Source organism: Balaenoptera physalus, assembly GCF_965194825.1.
Source record: "Balaenoptera physalus genome assembly, chromosome: 1".
NCBI classification, from domain to species: domain Eukaryota; kingdom Metazoa; phylum Chordata; class Mammalia; order Artiodactyla; family Balaenopteridae; genus Balaenoptera; species Balaenoptera physalus.
This window is the reverse complement of record NC_138882.1, coordinates 80,177,348-80,202,097: the sequence shown is the minus strand read 5'-3', so window position 1 is coordinate 80,202,097 and position 24,750 is coordinate 80,177,348. Positions and strand designations below refer to the sequence as shown.

Below are 24,750 nucleotides of genomic sequence, written 5' to 3'. Positions count from 1 at the left end.
GGCTTTCAACAACCTCCTCACTGAGAGGAAGAGGGGCTTTTGCCCCTGGCTCTGCACAGAGCATATTTGACCTTCTTGTTCCTCAGGCTGTACATGACGGGGTTCAGCAGAGGAGTGATGACAGTGTTGGTCACTGAGATGAGTCTGTCCTGCCCCAGGGAACTCTGGGACTTAGGCTTCAGGTAAATGATGGAGGCACAGCCATAGTGGATGATGATCACTGTGAGGTGGGAGGCGCAGGTGGCAAAGGCCTTCTTCTGACCCTCAGCTGAAACAATCTTGAGGATGGTGGAGATGATGAGGACATAGGAGATGAAGACCAGGCCCATGGGTAGAATAAGGACAAAAACACTAACAACAAAGTTGATGATCTCATTGACAGTGGTGTCTGTGCAGGTCAGCTTCAACAGGGGTCTCATGTCACAGAAGAAGTGAGAGATGACAAAGACATCACAGAAGGGAAGGCCAAAAAGAGACGTTACCTGGACAATGGCCATACCCAGGCCAATTCCCAGGGACCCAGATGCCAACTGGATACAGGACTCTTTAGCCATGATGACTGAATACTGTAGTGGGTTGCAGATGGCCACATAGCAATCATACCCCATGGCTGTGAGCAGGAAGCAGTTATTGATACCAAAGGTGAGACAGAAGAAGAGTTGAGTGGCAAAGCCTTGGATAGAAATGGGCTGATGAGGACTCAGGGGGCCAGAAAGCATACAGGGAATGATAGCCACAGAGTAGCAGGTCTCAGAGATGGACAGCATGCTCAGGAAAAAGTACATGGGAGTACAGAGGTGACGGTCCAGGTGAATAACAGTCACAATAATGACACTGCCAAAGAGAGTCAGCAGGTACAAAGTTAGAAAGAGAAGAAACCAAGCCTGTGCTGCCAACTAAAGCTGAGGAAACCTTCAAAAAGGAACTCAGTCACAGCAGTGGAGTTTGGCTTTAGCAATGAGGGAGGTCTAGGTTTAAAAGAGCTGGGCAAAGGAAAGAAATGTGTGATGAGTTAATCCTGAAAGACAGTAGGCTGGACCAAGGCCTTCAGTAAAGGGTATGTCCATCCTCTGAGCAATGCCCAAGACCTCAAGGGTCATCAGTGTTCAGCTGTTGGTCACTTGCTCAGAGCCATCACCTTCCCCCCACCCTCTTCTTTGTTACTATGGAAGTGTTACCCCAGGACCCTGGGGTTGATGGCAGAGATAGATCTGAGAAGGAAAGTACAGACACATCAAAAGGCAGATTTGTAGAAATAATTACCTAGCCATTGAAGAGGTGAGTCTAGGTCCAGGAAGAAGCCCAGTTCTATAGTTCCTCCTCCAACACTCTTGATTTAGCCCTCTAAGCATCCAGTGAGGAACAGTAACCTAAGTGAAAGACAAAAGATACCTGAGGCTGATAACCTTTCAACACTGTCAAAATGCACTGTCAATATCAAATGTCCCATGAAGGTCCTAGAGTGGCTTCTCCTCCCCAGAACCCTAGGTCCTAGGCTTCACTTCCCTAAGCCCTGCACTAAAATCTACTGTGATCATGAAAGACTCAAAAAGGGAGCACTTCTAGATATTCTAAGGCCATGCAGGTATTTAGCTTATTTCCATGAATTCTAGCCAAAGGCAGGAGAGAGGCTGGAATAAATCTGAGGATATCCCTTCAAGTCGCTTCAAGTAGGGAAAGGTATTCCTAGTGTGAGAGCAAAGATAAAGCTCATTTAATCAGTGAAGGGCCAGATGTTCTGTTTTTCACTTTAATTTTGCATATTCCAAGTTGTGATGAAGATAGAATTGAGCTTATTCCACGTGAGCTCAGAATTGGAGACTATACTGGAACAGAGTTAACCTTGCCCTTAAACCCATATCTACTCCTGATTACCCACCGTGTTTAACCATTACCTCCATTCAGGAAGCTGAGAACCATCCTAACTATCTCCCTTCCCTTTTCCATCCTGAAGACAGTGCTTCCTGAAATTCTCTCCACTCTGTCCCCTCCTCTCCATACTTTCTACCAACACCCAACTTCCGACCACCATCATCATTCTCTATGATGACTGCAATGGTCTCCTAACTAATCCCCCTCATTTCAGTTGACCTTAGTCCAAGTCTTCCTTCCGAATGTTGTCATAACATTGCTTTATTTTTCTTTTTTTTCCTTTAACATCTTTATTGGAGTATAATTGCTTTACAATGCTGTGTTAGTTTCTGCTGTATAACAAAGTGAATCAGCTATATGCATACGTATATCCCCATATTCCCTCCCTCTTGCGTCTCCCTCCCACCTTCCTTGGTGGTTGCAAAGCACTGAGCTGATCTCCCTGTGCTATGCGGCTGCTTCCCACTAGCTATCTATTTTTTTTTTTTATAATATAGATTGAAATTAATCATTTAATAGCCTCAGAAGAGAGCATGATTTACTGGGGTTTTCTTTTTTTTTTTTTTTTATCAATTTATTTATTTATTTATTTGGCTGTGTTGGGTCTTCGTTTCTGTGCGAGGGCTTTCTCTAGTTGTGGCAAGCAGGGGCCACTCTTCATCGCGGTGCGCAGGCCTCTCACTATCACGGCCTCTCTTGTTGGGAGCACAGGCTCCAGACGCGCAGGCTCAGTATTTGTGACTCACGGGCCCAGTTGCTCCGCGGCATGTGGGATCTTCCCAGACCAGGGCTCGAACCCGTGTCCCCTGCATTGGCAGGCAGACTCTCAACCACTGCGCCACCAGGGAAGCCCTAGCTATCTATTTTACATTTGGTAGTGTATATATGTCAATGTTACTCTCTCACTTGGTCCCAGCTTCCCCTTCCCCTTCCCTGTGTCCTCAAGTCCATTCTCTATGTCTGTGTCTTTATTCGGGTCCTGCCCCTAGGTTCATCAGTCAGAAAGAGAAAAACAAATACTGTATGCTAACATAACATTCTTTTAAAAAAAGTCTGCTAATGGAGACTTCTTGCATAAATTCCTTCAGTAGCCCCTCTAAATTTTAAGCATAATATTTAAACTCATTTATAAATTGAATATAGTAATACTCCACAGAGTTGCCATAAGTATTACATGGGTTAATGTATTTGAAGAGTTTGACATGCACTTGATACATAGGAAGCCCTTAATAAATAGTAGTTTTATTTGTACTTCTTCTTCTTTTTTTTTTTTGGTCACGCTGCACAGATCTTAGTTCCCCAACCAGGGATTGAACCTGGGCCCTTAGCAGTGAAAGTGCTGAGTCCTAACCACTGGACCACCAGGGAATTCCCTAGTACTTCTTTTTGTTTTCCACATATGAACCAGTTTAAATATTTAAGAGAAGCGGGAGGAGATAGACAGGCTTCAGCTTAGCATTCTAGGATGTGTAAAGAAGTCTGTGATTATCCTAGCCTTGATTTTATAAATTTTATCATTTCCCTTCCAATTGTTCATATGGACTTTTTCATGCTCTTTAAAAATCTTTCTTGAGGTACATTGATCAGAATAATGCACTGTTACATGTACTATATCAACACAGGTATGAATCAGGTAGAATAAGACTTTCATTTTTGCTTCTAATCCCCTTCTTGAAGATGCCCAACATTTTACTTCTCCCTTAGATCACAGTAGCCCACCCAGCTAATATATCTAAGACTAATCTTCAGTGACTTCTAGATTGCATTTCTGGATTATAAGTAATAGTTTGGAATCCACCACTATAAAATCACAGTTTTCATTATACTTGCACACTTGATTTGAAAGTCATCCAGGTTATTCTTTTTTTTTTTTTTTTTAATGGAGTTAGCATAGTCTCCTCAGTCCCTTCTAGTCCTGTGACTGATTTTTTTAAAATTTTATTTATTTATTTTTGGCTGTGTTGGGCTTTTGTCGCTGCATGCAGGCTCTCTCTAGTGTCAAGTGGGGGCCACCCTTCATTGTGGTGCACGGGCTTGTCATTGTGGTGGCTTCTCTTGTTGCGGAGCACGAGCACTAGGCACGTGGGTTTCAGCAGTTGTGGCTCGCGGGCCCTAGAGCGCAGTCTTAGTAGTTGTGGCACACACACTAAGTTGCTCCGTGGCATGTGGGATCTTCCCGGACCAAGGCTCAAACCCATGTCCCCTGCATTGGTAGGCGGATCCTCAACCAATGCACCACCAGGGAAGCCCCCATCCACATTATTCTTATAATTTAATTCCACTTTCTTGGCCAGAAGATCTTACTCATGCTGGTAGCCTACAATATTTCTGTTTCCCTCCTCCTCCAGACCATTAATCAGCTCTAACTGTTGACACCCTAAAAAACTGTACCCCAGCACCATCATGTGGGAGACTCTAACAGACAGGACAATCAGTAAAGGGCTGCAGAGTGGGATGGGGAAATGAGAAACACTGGCAAGGGTAGGATTACTCATCTAGGGTGTAGGAAGGAAACATGAGAGACCAAAAAATAAGGAGAGTACAGATGGACAGAAACCTCAAAATTCATATAATGCCTTTGACTTTGGAATTTTTACTACCTTTTATTTCTTTCAAATAAATGACCCCCCCCACCAAAAAAAAAAAAGTGAAACAAAGCCTGCCCGTGACTTCATCATGGATGAATATACTATTTACATTTTTCCTCCAGTGAAGAGAGCTTATTTATCTCATCATTCTGTTTTTTTGTTTGTTTGTTTCCTGTGAATAGTAAAATTTTGCTTCAAATCCAAACAAAACCATTTTTTCAATAGTTCAATGTGTTGAATAGTCACAAAGTATAAGTACTGTGCTAATACTAGGACAACAAAGATGACCAAAGAATGGTCCTTGTCCTCATGGAGCTTAGATTTTTGAACAGCCTTTTGTAAAGGACCCAATTACAGGCCTTTGAAGTCTTATGTCCCTCTTTTCTACGTTAGTTTACACATCCACATTTCCAAAATCATAGAAATCACAATATTCTCTAGGAGAGATCATGTTCCTCCTTGTATAGACTTATCACTGGCTGTGTGATAACTGAATATATACTATAATAAACATTCTGGCATATCAAGAAGTGAAACTCACCAAGTGGCCTAATTCTTGGGTCTTCTAGAGAGCTGTATTCATTCCTGAGAGTCATAATCCCCACTCTGGGAATTTGCCTACAAATTAGATATGGATTTTTATGAATAGTTATGAAATGTTTCCCTGATCATTATCAGTGTCTTTCCTGATAAATATTTAAAACCTATCAGTTATCTAAATTTAGACCACTTTGTAAAAATTTGCTATTTTAGCAAATAGTCTACATTTTTTTTTTTTTTTAATCTGAAGGTCACTAATGTCTTACTGAGCAGAGCTATGGTTTAATAGGAATTTCCCCTTCACTGGTAAATCTTTAGATACCTCTTGGATGCAATATATAAAAGAACTGGACAGGAAGGAACAATGCCTATCCCAGTCTTCCAGTGTCTGAGATTAGAAGTGAAGGACAAAGTCACATTAATTTCCTCTAGATTCTCACAGCCCCTCCTCCTGGAAGAAGCTCCTCATTGAGTCACAAAGCAGTAACTCTGGCTTAAGGTTTCTTTATAAGGTGCAAATTGTCTGTTCCAGACTCCTGGGTCTCCTTCCCAAAACAGCACTGACTGCTCCCAAGTGATCAATATCAGAAGACACAATCCAAACAGCAGAATACTTGGAGACCCTATTACTCAGGCAGCTCATTTCCTAATCCAGAGATTAATGTTTTGGAGGGAAGAGTTGCCCTGACCATTACCAGGGCTCCTTCCATCCTGCTACCCTTCCTATTCCTATAAAGTTGAAGGAGAGAACTAGTTCTCCTCCATCCCTAGAATGATGTTATAAAGACTGTAAGATGTAGATACAGCTTCTAAGTAAGAGAAGAGTTGAGGGGCAAAGATTCCAGAAAGAAAGAAAGAAAAGATATGTGGAAATGTTAGCCTGACACCCAATTCTTTGTAGTTTCCTTGAGGAACTGTAACTTGTTGTCTGTATTCTTTGGTCAAAAGACTGAAAAAATGGCAGTCTCCATATGCTTAAGGGCTATACCCTAGGCAAAAGGGTAAAGTGGAAATAAGTTAACCCTCACAAACACTGAATCCAGCTCAATTTTACTTAATCTCTATTTGTATTAATTTGCTCTTGCCTTTAGACTAACTACCCAACAGAAGATAAAATAAAACCTTCTCTAGAGGAAGATAATATAATGTACAGCCTCAATTTATTTTTACAATTTACAACTTTTTTTTTCATTTATAACAGAGGTAGGCAAACTACAGCCTACTGGCCCATGAGCCCACCAGTGGTTTTTGCACAGCCTGCAAGCTATATAATGGTTTTTACATCTATAAATGATATAGAGTGTCCAGGATGTGATAAAAATACAACAAACATACCAGGAGAAAAGACCAAAAGGATAAAGATCAAGAAAAAAAAAAAAAAGAAGCACTCAACAGAAACAGACCCATAACAAAAATCACTGTATTAAAATTATCAGATACAACTTTAAGATAAATAGATTATAGCAAATTCATCTAAGGTGACCCTCAATGAGTCACACCCATGTATAATACAATCCTCTCCTCTGGACTGTGGGCAGAACTGTGACTTGCCTCTACTACTGCTACTTGCCTACTTGCCTCTACTCTAAGAACAGTAGAATAAAGCAAAGGTGATGGATGTCACACCCATGCTTATAATACATCTATAAAAATTCACCTCAGCAAACAGGAACAAGAGATAGTTCCTTGCTGGCTCTGAAGAAATAAGCTACCAAATTTTGAGAGGGCTTATAAGAAGGCCATTTGGCAAGGAATGTGGACAGCCTCTAGGAACAGAGCAATCTCAGTTGGCAACTGGTAAGAAAACACAACCTCTGTCCTATAACCACAAGGAACTAATTCTGCCAACAACCGTGTAAGCTTGGAAGAGTACCTGAGGCATAAGAAACCCAATTAAAAGGTCTAGCATATGTGTAATTGGAGTTGCACATGGATAGGAGAGATAGAATGTATCAGACACAATATATGAAGAAATCATAACCATATGTTTTCCAAACCTGAGGAAAACATCAGATACAGATTCGAGAATCACTCTGAATTACACACAGGATATATACACATACGCCTACACACAAAAGGCATGTAGGCATATCATGTAAAACAACTAAAAAAATAAAGATAAAAAGACTTTACAGTAGCTAGAGGAAAAAAGATACATTATCTTCAAGGAATAAAAATAAGACTATTATATGACTTCTTGGTAGCGATAATGGAAAACACAAATCAGTGGAATGGCATCTTCAGGGTGCTGAAAGAAAATAACTGTCAAACTAGAATTCTATATTCAGGGAAAATCTCCCTCACTAAAAAAGCAAAACAAAGACATTTTTAGAAATGGAAAAAAAATGAGAGAATTCACCATCAGACCTGCATTAAGGAAATATCAAAAGGAGTTCTTCAGGTAGAAGGAAAATCCATCCTAGATGGAAACAAAAATGAAAAAAAAAAACAAAATGAATTTAAAAATAACAGAAAAAGAGAGAGGAGAAGATGGCAGAAGAGTAAGACGTGGAGATCACCTTCCTCCCCACAGATACATCAGAAATACATCTACACGTGGAACTGCTCCTATAGAACACCTACTGAACGCTGGCAGAAGACCTCAGACCTCCCAAAAGGCAAGAAACTCCCCACGTACCTAGGTAGGGTAAAAGAAAGCAGAAAAAACAGAGACAAAGAATAGAGACGGGGCCTGCACCAGTGGGAGGGAGCTGTGAAGGAAGAAAGGTCTCCACATACTAGGAAGACCCTTCGCGGGCGGAGACTGCGGGTGGCAGAGGAGGGAAGCTTCGGATCCACGGAGGAGAGCACAGCAACAGGGGTGCGGAGGGCAAAGCGGAGAGATTCCTGCATGGGGATCGGTGCCAACCAGCACTCACCAGCCCGAGAGACTTGTCTGCTCACCTGCTGGAACGGGCAGGGTCTGGGAGCTGAGGCTCAGGCTTCGGTCGGACCCCAGGGAGAGGACAGGGGTTGGCGGCGTGAACACAGCCTGAAGGGGTTAGTGTGCCAAAGCTGGTGGGGAGGGAGTCCGGGCAAAGGTCTGGACTTGCCGAAGAGGCAAGAGACTTTTTCTTGCCTGGTGCGCGAGGAGAGGGGATCCACAGCACTGCCTAATGGAGCTCCAGAGACAGGCGTGAGCCGCGGCTATCAGCGCGGACCCCTGAGACGGGCATGAGATGCTAAGGCTGCTGCTGCTGCCACCAAGAAGCCTGTGTGCGAGCACAGGTCACTCTCCACACCGCCCCTCCCGGGAGTCTGTGCAGCCCACCACTGCCAGGGTCCCGTGATCCAGGGAAAACTTCCCCGGGAGAACGCACGGCGTGCCTCAGGCTGCTGCAATGTCACGCCGGCCTCTGCCGCCGCAGGCTCGCCCCGCATCCATACCCCTCCCTCCCCCCGGCCTGAGCGAGCCAGAGCCCCAAAAGCAGCTGCTCCTTTAACCCCCTCCTGTCTGAGCGAAGAACAGATGCCCTCAGGCGACCTACATGCAGAGGCGGGGACAAATCCAAAGCTGAACCCAGGGAGCTGTGTGAACAAAGAAGAGAAAGGGAAATTTCTCCCAGCATCCTCAGGAGCAGCAGATTAAAGCTCCACATTCAACTTGATGTACCTGCATCTGTGGAATACTTGAAGAGACAACGAATCATCCCAAATTCAGGAGGTGGACTTTGGGAGCAAGATACATTATTTTTTCCCCTTTTCTTCTTTTTGAGAGTGTGTATGTATATGCTTCTGTATGAGAATTAGTCTGTATAGATTTACTTTCACCATTTGCCTAAGGGTTCTGTCCGTCAGTTTTTTGGTTTTACTTTAAAACTTTTTTTTCTTAATAACTATTTTTTATTTTAATAACTTTATCTTATTTTATCTTACTTTATTTTATTTTATTTTATCCTCTTTTTTCTTTCTTTCTATTTTTTCTCCCTTTTATTCTGAGCCGTGTGGATGAAAGGCTCTTGGTGCCCCAGCCAGGCACCAGGGCTGTGCCTCTGAGGTGGGAGAGCCAACTTCAGGACACTGGCCCACAAGAGACCTCCTAGCTCCATGTAATACCAAACGGCGAAAATCTCCCAGAGATCTCCATCTCAAAACCAAGACCCAGCTTCACTCAACGACCAGCAAGCTACAGTGCTGGACACCCTATGCCAAACAACTAGCAAGACAGGAACACAACCCCATCCATTAGCAGAGAGGCTGCATAAAATCATAATAAGGCCACAGACACCCCAAAACACACCACCAGACGTGGACCTGCCCAACAGAAAGACAAGATCCAGCCTCATCCACCAGAACACAGGCACTAGTCCCCTCTACCAGGAAGCCTACACAACCCACTGAACCAACCTTAGCCACTGGGGACAGACACCAAAAACAACGGGAACTACGAACCTGCAGCCTGTGAAAAGGAGACCCCAAACACAGCAAGATAAGCAAAGTGAGACGACAGAAAAACACACAGCAGATGAAGGAGCAAGGTAAAAACACACCAGACCTAACAAATGAAGAGGAAACAGGCAGTCTACCTGAAAAAGAATTCAGAAAAATGACAATAAAGATGATCCAAAATCTTGGAAATAGAATAAACAAAATGTAAGAAACATTTAACAAGGACCTAGGAGAACTAAAGAGTAAACAAGCAATGATGAACAACACAATAAATAATATTAAAAATATTCTAGAAGGGATCAATAGCAGAATAACTGAGGCAGAAGAACGGATAAGTGACCTGGACGATAAAATAGTGGAAATAACTACTGCAGAGCAGAATAAAGAAAAAAGAATGAAAAGAACTGAGGACAGTCTCAGAGACCTCTGGGACAACATTAAACGCACCAACATTCGAATTATAGGGGTCCCAGAAGAAGAAGAGAAAAAGAAAGGGACTGAGAAAATATTTGAAGAGATTATAGTTGAAAACTTCCCTAATATGGGAAAGGAAATAGTTAATCAAGTCCTGGAAGCACAGAGAGTCCCATACAGGATAAACCCAAGGAGAAACACACCAAGACACATATTAATCAAACTATCAAAAATTAAATATAAAGAAAACCTACTAAAAGCAGCAAGGGAAAAACAACAAATAACACACAAGGGAATCCCCATAAGGTGAACATCTGATCTTTCAGCAGAAACTCTGCAAGCCAGAAGGGAGTGGCAGGATATACTTAAAGTCATGAAGGAGAAAAACCTACAACCAAGATTACTCTACCCAGCAAGGATCTCATTCAGATTTGATGGAGAAATTAAAACCTTTACAGACAAGCAAAAGCTGAGAGAGTTCAGCACCACCAAACCAGCTTTACAACAAATGCTAAAGGAACTTCTCTAGGCAAGAAACATAAGAGAAGGAAAACACCTACAATAACAAACCCAAAACATTTAAGAAAATGGGAATAGGAACATACATATCGATAATTACCTTAAATGTAAATGGATTAAATGCTCCCACCAAAAGACACAGACTGGCTGAATGGACACAAAAACAAGACCCATATATATGCTGTCTACAAGAGACCCACTTCAGACCTAGGGACACATACAGACTGAAAGTGAGGGGATGGAAAAAGGTATTCCACGAAAATGGAAATCAAAAGAAAGCTGAAGTAGCATTTCTCATATCAGACAAAATGACTTTAAAATAAAGACTATTACAAGAGACAAAGAAGGACACTACATAATGATCAAGGGATTGATCCAAGAAGAAGATATAACAATTGTAAATATGTATGCACCCAACATAGGAGCACCTCAATACATAAGGCAAATACTAACAGCCATGAAAGGGGAAATCAACAGTAACACAATCATAGTAGGGGACTTTAACACCCCACTTTCACCAATGGACAGATCATCCAAAATAAAAATAAATAAGGAAACACAAGCTTTAAATGATACATTAAACAATATGAACTTAATTGATATTTATAGGACATTCCATCCAAAAACAACGGAATACACATTTTTCTCAAGTGCTCATGGAATATTCTCGAGGATAGATCATATCTTGGGTCACAAATCAAGCCTTGGTAAATTTAAGAAAATTGAAAACGTATCAAGTATCTTTTCCGACCACAATGCTATGAGACTAGATATCAATTACAGGAAAAGATCTGTAAAAAATACAAACAGATGGAGGCTAAACAATACACTACTTAATAACGAAGTGATCACTGAAGAAATCAAAGGTGAAATCAAAAAATACCTAGAAACAAATGACAGTGGAGACATGACAAACAAAAACCTATGGGATGCAGCAAAAGCAGTTCTAAGAGGGAAGTTTATAGCAATACAATCCTACCTTAAGAAACAGGAAACACCTCAAATAAACAACCTCACCTTGCAACTAAAGCAATTAGAGAAAGAAGAACAAAAAAACCCCAAAGTTAGCAGAAGGCAAGAAGTCATAAAGATCAGATAAGAAATAAATGAAAAAGAAAGGAAGGAAACGATAGCAAAGATCAATGAAACTAAAAGCTGGTTCTTTGAGAAGATAAACAAAATTGATAAACCATTAGCCAGACTCATCAAGAAAAAAAGGGAGAAGACTCAGATCAATAGAATTAGAAATGAAAAAGGAGAAGTAACAACTGACATTGCAGAAATACAAACGATCATGAGAGATTACTACAAGCAACTCTATGACAATAAAATGGACAACCTGGAAGAAATGGACAAATTCTTAGAAATGCACAACCTGCCGAGAATGAACCAGGAAGAAATAGAAAATATCAACAGACCAATCACAAGCACTGAAATTGAAACTGTGATTAAAAATCTTCCAACAAACAAAAGCCCAGGACCAGATGGCTTCACAGGCGAATTCTATCAAACATTTAGAGAAGAGTTAACACCTATCCTTCTCAAACTCTTCCAAAATATTGCAGAGGGAGGAACACTCCCCAACTCGTTCTACGAGTCCACCATCACGCTGATACCAAAACCAGACAAAGATGTCACAAAGAAACTACAGACAAATATCACTGATGAACATAGATGCAAAAATCCTCAACAAAATACTAGCAAACAGAATCCAACAGCACATTAAAAGGATCATACACCATGATCAAGTGGGGTTTATTCCAGGAATGCAAGGATTCTTCAATACACGCAAATCAATCAATGTGATACACCATATTAAAAAATTGAAGGAGAAAAAACATATGATCATCTCAATAGATGCAGAGAAAGCTTTCGACAAAATTCAACACCCATTTATGATAAAAGCCCTGCAGAAAGTAGGCATCGAGGGAACTTTCCTCAACATAATAAAGGCCATATATGACAAATGCACAGCCAACATCGTCCTCAATGGTGAAAAACTGAAACCATTTCCACTAAGATCAGGAACAAGACAAGGTTGCCCACTGTCACCACTATTATTCAACATAGTTTTGGAAGTGTTAGCCACAGCAATCAGAGAAGAAAAAGAAATAAAAGGAATCCAAATCAGAAAAGAAGAAGTTAAGCTGTCACTCTTTGCAGATGACATGATACTATACATAGAGAATCCTAAAGATGCTACCAGAAAACTACTAGAGTTAATCAATGAATTTGGTAAAGTAGCAGGATACAAAATTAATGCACAAAAATCTCTTGCATTCCTATACACTAATGATGAAAAATCTGAAAGTGAAATTAAGAAAACACTCCCATTTACCATTGCAACAAAAATAATAAAATATCTAGGAATAAGCCTACCTAAGGAGACAAAAGACCTGTATGCAGAAAATTATAAGACACTGATGAAAGAAATTAAAGATGATACAAATAGATGGAGAGATATACCATGTTCTTGGATTGGAAGAATCAATATTGTGAAAATGACTCTACTACCCAAAGCAATATACAGATTCAATGCAATCCCTATCAAATTACCACTGGCATTTTTCCCAGAACTAGATCAAAAAATTTCACAATTTGTATGGAAACACAAAAGACCCCAAATAGTCAAAGCAATCTTGAGAAAGAAAAAAACAGCTGGAGGAATCAGGCTCCCTGACTTCAGACTATGCTACAAAGCTACAGTAATCAAGACAGTTTGGTACTGGCACAAAAACAGAAATATAGATCAATGGAACAGGATAGAAAGCCCAGAGATAAACCCACGCATATATGGTCATCTTATCTTTGATAAAGGAGGCAAGCATATACAGTGGAGAAAAGACAGCCTCTTCAACAAGTGGTGCTGGGAAAACTGGACAGGTACATGTAAAAGTATGAAATTAGAACACTCCCTAACACCATCCACAAAAATAAACTCAAAATGGATTAAAGACCTAAATGTAAGGCCAGACACTATCAAACTCTTAGAAGAAAACATAGGCAGAACACTCTATGACATAAATCACAGCAAGATCCTTTTTGACCCAGCTCCTAGAGAAATGGAAATAAGAACACAAATAAACAAATGGGACCTAATGAAACTTAAAAGCTTTTGCACAGCAAAGGAAACCATAAACAAGAAAAAAAGAGAACCCTCAGAATGGGAGAAAATATTTGCAAATGAAGCAACTGACAAAGGATTAATCTCCAAGATTTACAAGCAGCTCATGCAGCTCAATAACAAAAAAACAAACAACCCAATCCAAAAATGGGCAGAAGACCTAAATAGACATTTCTCCAAAGAAGATATACAGATTGCCAACAAACACATGAAAGAATGCTCAACATCATTAATCATTAGAGAAATGCACATCAAAACTACAATGAGATATCATCTCACACCGGTCAGAATGGCCATCATCAAAATATCTAGAAACAATAAATGCTGTAGAGTGTGTGGAGAAAAGGGAACACTCTTGCACTGTTGGTGGGAATGTAAACTGATACAGCCACTATGGAGAACAGTATGGAGGTTCCTTAAAAAACTACAAATAGAACTACCATACCACCCAGCAATCCCACTACAGGGCATATGCCCTGAGAAAACCATAATTCAAAAAGAGTCATGTACCAAAATGTTCATTGCAGCTCTATTTACAATAGCCAGGACATGGAAGCAACCTAAGTGTCCATCATCAGATGAATGGATAAAGAAGATGTGACACATATATACAAAGGAATATTACTCAGCCATAAAAAGAAACGAAATTGAGTTATTTGTAATGAGGTGGATGGATTTAGAGTCTGTCATACAGAGTGAAGTAAGTCAGAAAGAGAAAAACGAATACAGTATGCTAACACATATATATGGAATCTAAGGGGAAAAAAAAAAAGGTCATGAAGAACCTAGTGGCAAGACAGGAATAAAGACACAGATCTACTAGAGAATGGACTTGAGGATATGGGGAGGGGGAAGGGTAAGATGTGACAAAGTGAGAGAGTGGCATGGACATATATACACTACCAAATGTAAAATAGATAGCTAGTGGGAAGCAACCGCATAGCACAGGGAGATCAGCTCTGTGCTTTGTGACCACCTGGAGGGGTGGGATGGGGAGGGTGGGAGGGAGGGAGATGCAAGAGGGAAGAGATATGGGTACATATGTATATGTATAACTGATTCACTTTGTTATAAAGCAGGAACTAACACACCATTGTAAAGCAATTATAATCCAATAAAGATGTTAAAAAAAATAAAAAAATTAAAATAAAAATAACGGAAAAGATAAATGCATGGGCAAGTATAAATTAGTATTATACTTAATATTATACAATAATAAATTAATGTGTTATGAATTTTTAAATATTTATAGAGTTAAAATATACAACAATAACATGAAAATGGTAATAAATTAAATTAAGGCTTCATATAGTGTTTGCATTGTCCTTGAAATGTAATTCTAAAATAACCATTAAAATGATGTAAAGGTAACAAATGAAAAAGGCAAGAATTAATAAAAATGCTTGATTACTCCAAAATAAAACAAAAAGATGAGAGGAAAGGTACTCACACAAAAAAACTGGGAAAAAAGAATGTGAATCCTAACATGGTATATTTAAACCCAAATATATCAGTAATTTCATTAAATTTAAAATGTAAATTTCATTAAATGTAAAATAATAATCCAATCAGTAGACATAGATTGTCAGATGGATAGGAAAACAAAGTTTTGTTAACAAGAGGCATACCTTAATTATCAGGATACAGAATGATTGAAAACAAAAGAGTAAAAAAAAATACATTATAAACAATAACTAAAAGAAAGTAATTGTTTTATGTTCATATCAGCCAAAGATTTCAATTTTTAAAAAAACTTTGAGGTCTTTTGTGGCCTGATATACAGTCTAGTCTGAAGAATGTTCTATATACTCTTGAAAAGAAGATGTATTCTGATCTTTTTGTAGGGAGTTTTACATAAATGTCAGTTAGATCAAGCTGGTTAATGACTGTTGTTCAAGTATTCTATATCTTTACAGATCCTCTGTCTAGTTGTTCTATAACGTACTGAAATTGAATTATTGAGTTCTCCAACTATAATTGTTGAATTACCTATCTCTCCTTTTCATTCTGTCATTTTTGCTTCATGGATTTTGGGGCTCTTTTGTCAGGTATACATTTATAATTTCATATCTTCCTAACATATTGACCTTTTATCATAATTAAATATACTTCTCTGTCTCTTGCAATATCCCTTATCTGAAAGTCTATGTTGTTTGAAATTAACATAGCCACTTTAGCTCTCTTATGGCTACCGTTTGCATGATAGGTCCATTCACAAGCTTTTACTTTCAGGTATTTGTGTCTTTGATTCTAAAGTGTATCTCCTATAGACAGCACATAGTTGGATCTTGCTTTTTTAAACACAATATGACAATTTTCCCCTTTAATCAGAGGATTTAATGCATTCACTTTTAATGTAATTAATGATATGACTGAATTAATGTCTTCCATTTTGCTATTTGTTTTCTATGTTTCATGTCTTTTTCATTCTTGTTTCCTTTTACTGCCTTTTCTGTTAAAATATTTTTATTGTACCATATTAATTCCTCTGTTAATGTTATAGTTAAATGTTTTAGTGACTGTTCTATGCACACTTAAATTATCACAATCTAGTTCAGGTTAATACTGATTTGATTTCAAAGACATATAGCAATTTAACTTCAGTATGACTCCATTTCCTCCTCTCTCTCCTTTGTGCTATTATTGTCATATGAATTATGTCTATTTTTTATAATTCCAAAAATACAGTATTATAATTATATAACTGTTTTAAACAATGTTATGTTTTTTAAAAAGAAACTAAAAGAAGAAAATAGAAATGCAGATATATAAACAGACACACACATACATACAGTCCTTTATAATTACCTACATATGTTACATAGGTAGCATTTCCGGTTTTCTTTGTTCTTCCCTGTGGATATGAGTTACTGTCAATTGTCATTTCCTTTCAGCTTGAAGAACTTCCTCTTGTATTTCTTGTATAGTAAGTCTGCTAGCAACAAATAATGTCAATCTTTGTCTACCTGAGTTCACCTTTATTTTACCTTCATTTTTGAAGGATATTGTTGCTAGATAGAATTTTTTGTTAAAAATGTATATGATGAGTCAATTTTCTCTGGTTGTTTTCAAGATTTTATCTTTGTATTTGGCTTTCAGCAGTTTGAAGTGTCTACATATAATTCTCTTTGCATTTACCTTAAGATTTCTTGAGCTTACTGAGTCTATTAAGTTAACGTTTTTCATAAAATTTGAGTTTTTAGTCATTATACATTCAAATTTGTTCTGCCCTTTTATTCCTCTTTTTCTGAGAATCCTACTACACTTGTGTTGAAAAGTTTACTTTTTTTTTTTTTTTTTTACAGGTCTCTGAGGTTCTTCATCTTTCTTCATTCTTCTGTTTTTCTGTTCTTCAGATTGGGTAATTTCTATTGATTGATTTTCAAGTTCACTGATCCTGCTTCTGCCATCTCAAATCTGCTGTTAATATCATCATTTCAGTTATTATAGTCTTCATCTCTCAAATTTGCAGTTGTTTCTTTTTTATGGCTTCTACTTCTCTTTTGAGATTTACTACTTGTGGACTCACTACCATATTTTTCTTTTAATTCTTTGAACATAGTTTCCTTTAATTCTTTGAATGTATTTATAAAATAAGTTTTCATCACTCTGTAGCCTTCCCTAAAGGAACCTGCATCTATTTGCCAGGATGACTGAATATAAGGGATATATTTTGGGGAGAATACTGGCCACTATCTCTGAACTGACGTTATCCCCTCGATAGCAAACACAGTTTAGCATGGAAAGTCAAGTAAAAAATGGAATTCAGGCCTGACTTCATTTCACAGTAGGGCCATTGATTCCCAAACACAATCTGGTTTATTTCCCCACTTCCAAATATATTATTAAATAGACATGCTTGGCAACATATTGCACATCTGCCACTTCAATCCATTTTCTGAGTAAGCCATGATGCTGTCAATTTTGAGCGGGCCTAGAACAAGAGAAGGCTCCAAAGTTGGTCCAAGATATAGTGCAAGCAACTCTACCACTAAAGCCTTATGACCCCAAGGATACAATGTACTCAAAGAGAGTCAATTTTTTATAGAGATTGAGATATATGTGTATACAATATTTATTTGTGGCAGTACCACAGAGTCTGTCCTCAAGGGGACATGTCTACCCCCTCATTCAAGGGTTCTAGTTAGAGAACTAGGTGAGAGGCTGTGATGATTCTCCATGATGGTGAACTAAGTCAAGATTCTGTCAGACTCCAACAGGAAGATCACAGTTCAGATTCCTCAGACTTCTATAAAAAGCCATACTTTGTTTCTCTAGATTAGCATTCTTCTGAGAAATGACTCCCAAATCACTTCTGAGTCCTGGTAAAGGCAGGTCACTGGACCATGGGACCTAGGATACCTATCGTGAATTGGTCTTGTGTGTCTCAGCAAGCTAATGCATCTCCGTGTCTGCCTCCCAAGTTCTAGCTCCTATGTTTCCACTAGAAAACCTCAGCAGCCTCTTAATTGACCCTTCCGCTTCCAAACTTACTCTTCTCTAATTTATTTTCCACATTTCAACCAGACATTTGGACATGCACATCTGATGGTGCTATTCACCTCCTTCAAAGCATTGCCTGGCTCCACGTCAGCCTCACAATAAGCTTGAAGTGGTACGAAACCCTGCACAATCTCCTCCCCATTACCTTCTAACTTCATCTCTCCCTCAGAGTCTCTGTGCGCAATTTATCTTTCTTTCAGTTCTTGGAATGAGTTATTATCATGAATGTATCAAGTCCTTCACTCATGTTTTTCTTTCTGCCTTAAATTCTCTTCCTTAACTTCACCTAGTTGACCCATACTCATCTTAAAGATTCCAGCTCAAACATCAATCCTCTGAAAAATACTGCAAGACTCCCCAGACTAGCAAAACTTGCCCTCCTTTATTATATGCTCTCATAAGACTGTGCATTTTTCCTTATAGCATTTATTTTTGTTTATAATAATGTATTTATTTCTGAGACTATTTGTTTGAAACCTGCCTAGTGTGCAGGCTAAGCACTGAACAGGGATACCTAATCAAGAGGGAGAGTGAAGGATAAAATTAAGCCCACAGTCCACTTGACAAGTCATATATCCTGGTATGGAGCTCCATCCATCAATTGAAAAGATGCTCTTTTACAAATTACAAAAATATACTGTCTACTCATCAAGTGGTGTGCACATGGGATGCATCTACCCAAAAGAGGCTTTTTTTTTCTAATTTGCACAAAGATACCAAATGGATTAGCTACAGCTCTATATGCCTCCCTTCTTGATAAGCTCTATGAGAGCAAACACCATGACTGTTTTTGTCATGCTTGTACCTCCAATATTCAGCATACTACATGGAACACAAGTAGATGTTCATTAATATTTGCTGCTTCATTAAAAGAAGGAATAATCCTCAGGCACAGAATTATTGACATGTATTTTATTTTGCATGTTCCTCCTGGGTTCAATGGTTTTTTAACAAAACATATTTCAGTTTCTACAATGCAAGCTGCTCTTGTGAGTCAGTAACCAAAGGCAGAATTCTGTTCTACTAATTGCCCAAGTTCCTAATCAGGCCCCTGGGATAGAGCCTCAAACTCTTTTTCTGCTGTCCCTTGTGCCCTGGAATGATTCTCAAGGGGGAAGTCCCTAGAGTCCTAGATCAGATGGATCTGGTCCTCTTTCGGGAATAAGCAGAGTTCCTGGATTTGGGATTTCAAGAGGCTTCAACTCTGCAGGAAGATCCTCTCAGGCCAGAGGATGCAATGCTCTGGACCTTAAGTTGGTCCCCACACCCTGAGCTTCCTTCTGACACTCAGGAAATGCTGGACTTCTAAGCCTTGGGGTTTTCAATTTCTCCCTTATAGGCCTCTTGGAAAGAGACTTATCTCTGTTTTTTTGTTTTTTGTTTTTTTTTAAAGTTCAGATGCACAGCAATTAAAAGAACTTCTCTCATCTCCTTTGCCAACTTTGCAAGAAGTGGTTAATGGTAGAAAAAAAAGGAGAGAAGAACTGTTTTAAAATTTTCTAAGTTTCTTCCTTTTCTCATCCTGGTTTTCTGATGATTTTCTTGAACATTAGAGTTTCATACTTTTCCTGTGTTTTGCATGATGACTTTTTGAGACCAGGTGCCTATAAAGTGAACAAGAATATCCTCAGAAGTTTCATTTTAATTAATGGAAGAATCTGTTTAAAATCATGGAGGAGAGATAGTAAATTAAAAAACCTTTACAATCCCAGAGTTTTCATCTACCAGTGATATCTCTGTTATCTTTTGAGTGAATAAGGCTGAGCATCAGGCATTTTTCATACAGTTGTTGTCTTCTTCCCCTCTAACCGGAACCTCATTCCTGAATATTCATTCAGTAGAGTTTTGACTCAACGAAAGCATGTAGAATTTGGAGTCACACATACTGTGTTTCACAGCTGGTCTTGTCAATTACTAGATATGTGAGTCTGACAAGTAGTTTATCCTTCCCAGCTTCAAATTATCCATCTATAAAATGGGAGTATGTATTTTATTTCCTTGTAGGGTAATTCTAAATTGTAAGTTATGCAGAGTGTCTTAATAGGCCAGCATATAGTATATTTTAATCAAATGTGCATTAGTAAATGTAAATGCAAAAACTAACTCAGACATTCAGAGTGTAAGGGCCAACTTTATTGTTCCATCAGATTTTGAGGTCTATATGTTGCTTTGACTCCCCTTACTTATTATGCTCAATCTTGGGTCAGGTTCTTTATCCTGCTCTCATCCAGCAATGTTACATGGGGGCATCCAGATCACTACTTCCAGAGAACTATGCTTGACATAATCTCTATGTGTGTGTATGTATGTGTGTGTGTGTGTGTGTGTGTGTGTGTGTTTGTGGAATGTGGGATGTGGATGTGAATGGGGCTGAAGCTGGAGTTTCTAGACAGATAGATGCTAGCCTTGCAGCAGAAGAAAACAAATAAAGGAAATACTGTGTTTTTCTGAGTCTTGCCCTTCCACCAGACAGTAGTAACTATGTTAAGAACTAAAAGGAAATTAGGCAATACTATCAAACCCATGCCCCTGTCTCTTCACAGAGACATCAAAACAACCCAGAACAAGATAAAGTGATTTCCTCTTTTTTTAAATGTCTTCCTAGAGAAGGCTCATCAAATTCTGTGTATCAGTGTTACATGTATCAGTATCTCAGCTGAGACAGAAAGAACATCTTCCCTCCAGTATTGAGATCTTTCAAAAGCAGAGGGCTCAGAGTACAAGGTAAAGAGAGCTGGGTTCCCAAATTCTCTCTGCCATGAACTAAATATGTGATATTAGGCAACACCTTCGTCCTTTTTGGATTAAGCATCCTCACATTTCTACCACATAGTTATTTTTGGGTAGTAGATGTATTATTACTTTGACGAATAAAGGAAACTGTAAAATGCCAAAATTTTGCATAATTTTCTACCATCTTTTTGGAGAAAAGAGCTGTTCACCAAAAGTCAGATTAAGGATTGGAAAACTAACTCCAGATGCATTATCTATGTCCCTTCTTAATGATAATAGTTTTTCATGTTTTCCTATATTGTTCTTTCATATCTTTTTCCTCTGGTAGTCTCTCAATTTCTGCAACTTAATGGGGTTAAGTCAAGATTCTGACTTCAATACTTTGTCCTGGTTTCCATGTGCCCAAGGCAGCACTGCTGTATATATCTGGCAGAGGTATGGGTCTCCTCCTCTAGACTAGAAGTACCTCGAGAGTATTACTTCATTTATTGGTTTGCATAGTTATCAAAAGCTTAAGAAATGGCAAATACTGGGCTAAAGAAATGGCAAATACTGGGCTAGGTTCTGGGTATGTGGAAATGACTAAGTATGATCTCTGTCATCAAAAAGCTTACAATGTAGTTGAAAAGTTAGATAATAAATAATTTCAACTGAATGTGATGTGCCATCATATGAGAATGAAAAATGCCAATAGAACCAAGACTGGAGGGATACTTAGATAGAAAGTAGGTGATAAGAATGATCTCAAGGGAGGCTTAAAAAAATTAAACCTATCCTCCACCCCACTGCCTAAGTAGTACATATTCATCACAGACATTTTGAAAAATTCAGGAGATAGCAGAAATTCACCCAGAGTTATACCATGCAGAATCATGCACTACTAACATTTCGATGATTTCCATTTAGCTTTCTCTGTATTCATACTTTCAATTAGTTGAGATAATTCTGCATATACCATACCATATCCTGCTTTTTAACCTATTATTTTCCATTGAATTAAAAATTTTTCATATGCATCATTTAAAAGCTGAATATACTTTTTAAAAATATTATATTAGTATTAGTCTCTGATTACAAATGACACATATATTCATTTCTATATTCTTAGTCTTTTTCCTGTACATACATATCCACATTTATGTGGGTATATATCTTTGCTTTTCATTACAATATTGGGATCATATGACCTTTACTATTTTGTAACATTTCTTCCATTTAACAATATCATGAACACTTTTCTTGATGTATAACACTAAAATTTTTATTGTAAAATATGGTGTGCATTTAAATGTTCATTAAAACAAATGCACATTTTAAGAAAAATAACAAAACAAATACCTAGGTATCCTCTGCCAAAACTAAGAAACAGAACATCACCATAAAGCTAGAAGCCTCACATATGCTCCTTTCAAATACTTCAGATACTTTCAAGTACTTCAAATATATGCCAAATAGTCACTATCATGAATTTTATGTTACAGAATTTCCATGTTTTTAATTTCCCATGTTTTTAAAGAATATACTGCTTTACAGTACATATTTTTTATTTCTAAGCTATATATTATTTAATCTTGCCTTCTTTTGAACATTAAATAAATGGAATACACACACAAACATATGTATACAATCTTTGATTTGCTTCTATTATTCAACATTATGATTTTGAGATTTATCCGTGTTGGTTCATGAAAATGTAATTAGTACCTTTAATGATCTTTAACAGAAGTCAACAAACGTTTTCTGTAAAAGATCAGTTAGTAAATATTTTAGTCTCTGCAGGCCATACAGTCTTTGTTGCCACAATTTAATGCTACTATTTTAGTGCAAAATCGGTCACACATAATACATAAAAAATGGGTGTGACTGTGTTTTAATAAGTCCTTATTTACAAGCGCAGCTGGCCTATGGGCTGTAGTTTGCCCACCCCAGCTTTATAATTAATTCATTCAATGTTCTATAATACTTCATTGTAAGAATTTACTTCAATTTAAATATCCTTTCTTCTTCTGAAAAACATGGTTTGTTTCAGTTTTATTTTTCTATAATAAACAAACTTGCTTTAATCTTCTTGCCTGTGATTCTTTAGTTTTTCTGGGTTAAATATCTAATGGTAGAATTGCATAAGATATGTTCATTTTCAGCTCTGACAGGTAATTTCTACCTGTTTTCCAAAAATAATTTTATCAATTTACATTCCCTTCAACAGGGAACTGGAGCTTCCATTACTCTATATCTGTGATAGTTTTGATTTTTTGCAATCTGATAAGTGTGAAGTGGTCTGTGGTCTTAGCTTGTGGTCTGCGGTCTTATTTTTCCCTGGCTATTCATGATGTTAAAAATCTGTTCACATGCCAGTTGTATTTCCTCTCATATAAAATTCCTGTTTTCTTTTCAAACTATCATTATATTAAGCTGATCTTTTTGATTTTTAGATGTTCCAGATATTAGTATTTTATCTGTTATTTTATTGTAAATGTTTTTCTGGTTTCTACCTTTTTCTTTTCGTGTGACTTATTTTGAAAAATAGAAGTTAATTTTCATGGAATAAAATTTATCATTATTTTCTTTTATGTTTTGTATCTTCTACTATCTCAAATTTTTAAAATATTCTCATATATTATCTTCTAGACATTTCATAGGACGTTTTGTTCATTTCCTTTTAATACACTTGAAACTGATTTTTTTTTAAATGGTGTAAGTTAATCTAATTTCATTTTTTTCCATATGGATAAACCAACTATTCTAGGACCATTAATTGATGACTCTGTGCTTTCCAACAATCTGCAATGCCAGCTCTGGTGCAAAGAGTTTCCATATACCAGAACTCAATTTTTTCCCCATTGGTGTGACCACTTATCCCTGTGACAATACCACACCTTCTTAATTCCTATAGCCTTATAATAAGTAATGGTATTTGAAAGGCAACCCTCTCTTCTTCTTCTTCTCCTTTTAGAGTGTTTTGGCTTCTCTTGGATCTTTGTACTTCCATATAAATTTTAGAATCAGTTGTCAATCTAACAAACAACCAACCAAAAACAATCCATTTGGAATTCTGATTGAATTGCACAGAATTCATAGAGTATGAATTCATGGATTTTTGATTAATTGGAATCTTCATAATATTAGGTCTTCCAATTCATAAGCATTGTGTATTTCACCATTCATTTCAGTCCTCTTTAGTGTTCATTATTAAGGTTTTATAATTTTCTTAATAAAGGTCTTCATTCCTAGGTATTTTCTATTTTTAAGCTATTATAAATGATAGCCCTTTTAAATTTAATTTGCTATCAATTTGTTTAAGTACAGAAATGTGATGAATTTTAATATATAAATTTTATACCAGAAAGCTTGTTAAACTCTCTTAATAATTCTAATAATTTATCAGTAGCTTCTCTTAGATTTTCTATGTTCACAGCCACATCATCTATAAAGAATTTCTTCCTTCTCAATCCTTGTATTTTTAATTCCTTTTTTCTTGCCTTACTGGGTAAGAAATTAGAATATTCTAGAATATTCAATATTCAATGTTGAAGAGAAGTGGATAAAGCAGTTCATCCTTATCTTGTTCTTAATCTTAAAGAGAATCCTTCAGTATCTCACCTCTAGGTATATGTTGGCTGAAGAATTGCTCTACACATGTTTTATCAGCTTAAAGAAAATCTTTTATTGTTTGTTTACTAAGGGCTCTTATAAGTAGACACTGAATTTTAAAAATGCTTTTTGGCAGCTATTGAAATAATCATGTCTCTTTTCCTTTAAACAATTCACGTGAGGAAATACATAACTGGACTGCTTTAATGTTAAACAAATTTTGCATCCTAAAATAAAACCAACTTGGTCACATACCCATCTTATACATTGTTGGATTTGGTCTGGTGACATTTTGCTTAAGAATTTTGCATCTATTTCTGTGCATGAGATTGGCCTGATAAATCTGGTGTCAAGATAATTCCAGCTGCAAAAAATGAGGTGAGGAGTATTCCCTAGTCAGGAAGGAAGAAAGTTTCCTCTACTCTTCAAGGTCCTTCTGGCTGGTCTAAGAATTAAATTGACCTGAGACATATTAGC

General features: G+C 37.6%; 1 protein-coding gene and 1 pseudogene across 4 annotated transcripts in view; one reads left to right on the top strand and one right to left on the bottom strand.

The window, feature by feature from the left end:
• Positions 1-24,750, bottom strand: part of LOC309644233 (olfactory receptor 10J3-like) — a 130,183-nt gene that overhangs the window by 530 nt on the left and 104,903 nt on the right. Inside the window, exons 1-2 of one of the 3 annotated variants that reach the window (XM_082427894.1) lie at positions 2,715-7,887; positions 14-2,327 (exon numbers count right to left, since the gene is read on the bottom strand). In XM_082427894.1, coding sequence (XP_082284020.1) covers positions 18-785 — 768 coding nt within the window. In that variant the 5' untranslated portion in view covers positions 786-2,327; positions 2,715-7,887 and the 3' untranslated portion in view covers positions 14-17. Of the gene's footprint in view, positions 1-2; positions 2,328-2,714; positions 7,888-24,750 lie in introns of those variants that run through there. The other 2 variants (XM_082427893.1, XM_082427895.1) reach the window with 2 other exon arrangements.
• Positions 1-24,750, top strand: part of LOC309643660 (olfactory receptor 10J1-like) — a 460,112-nt pseudogene that overhangs the window by 418,865 nt on the left and 16,497 nt on the right. The window lies entirely within an intron of this gene.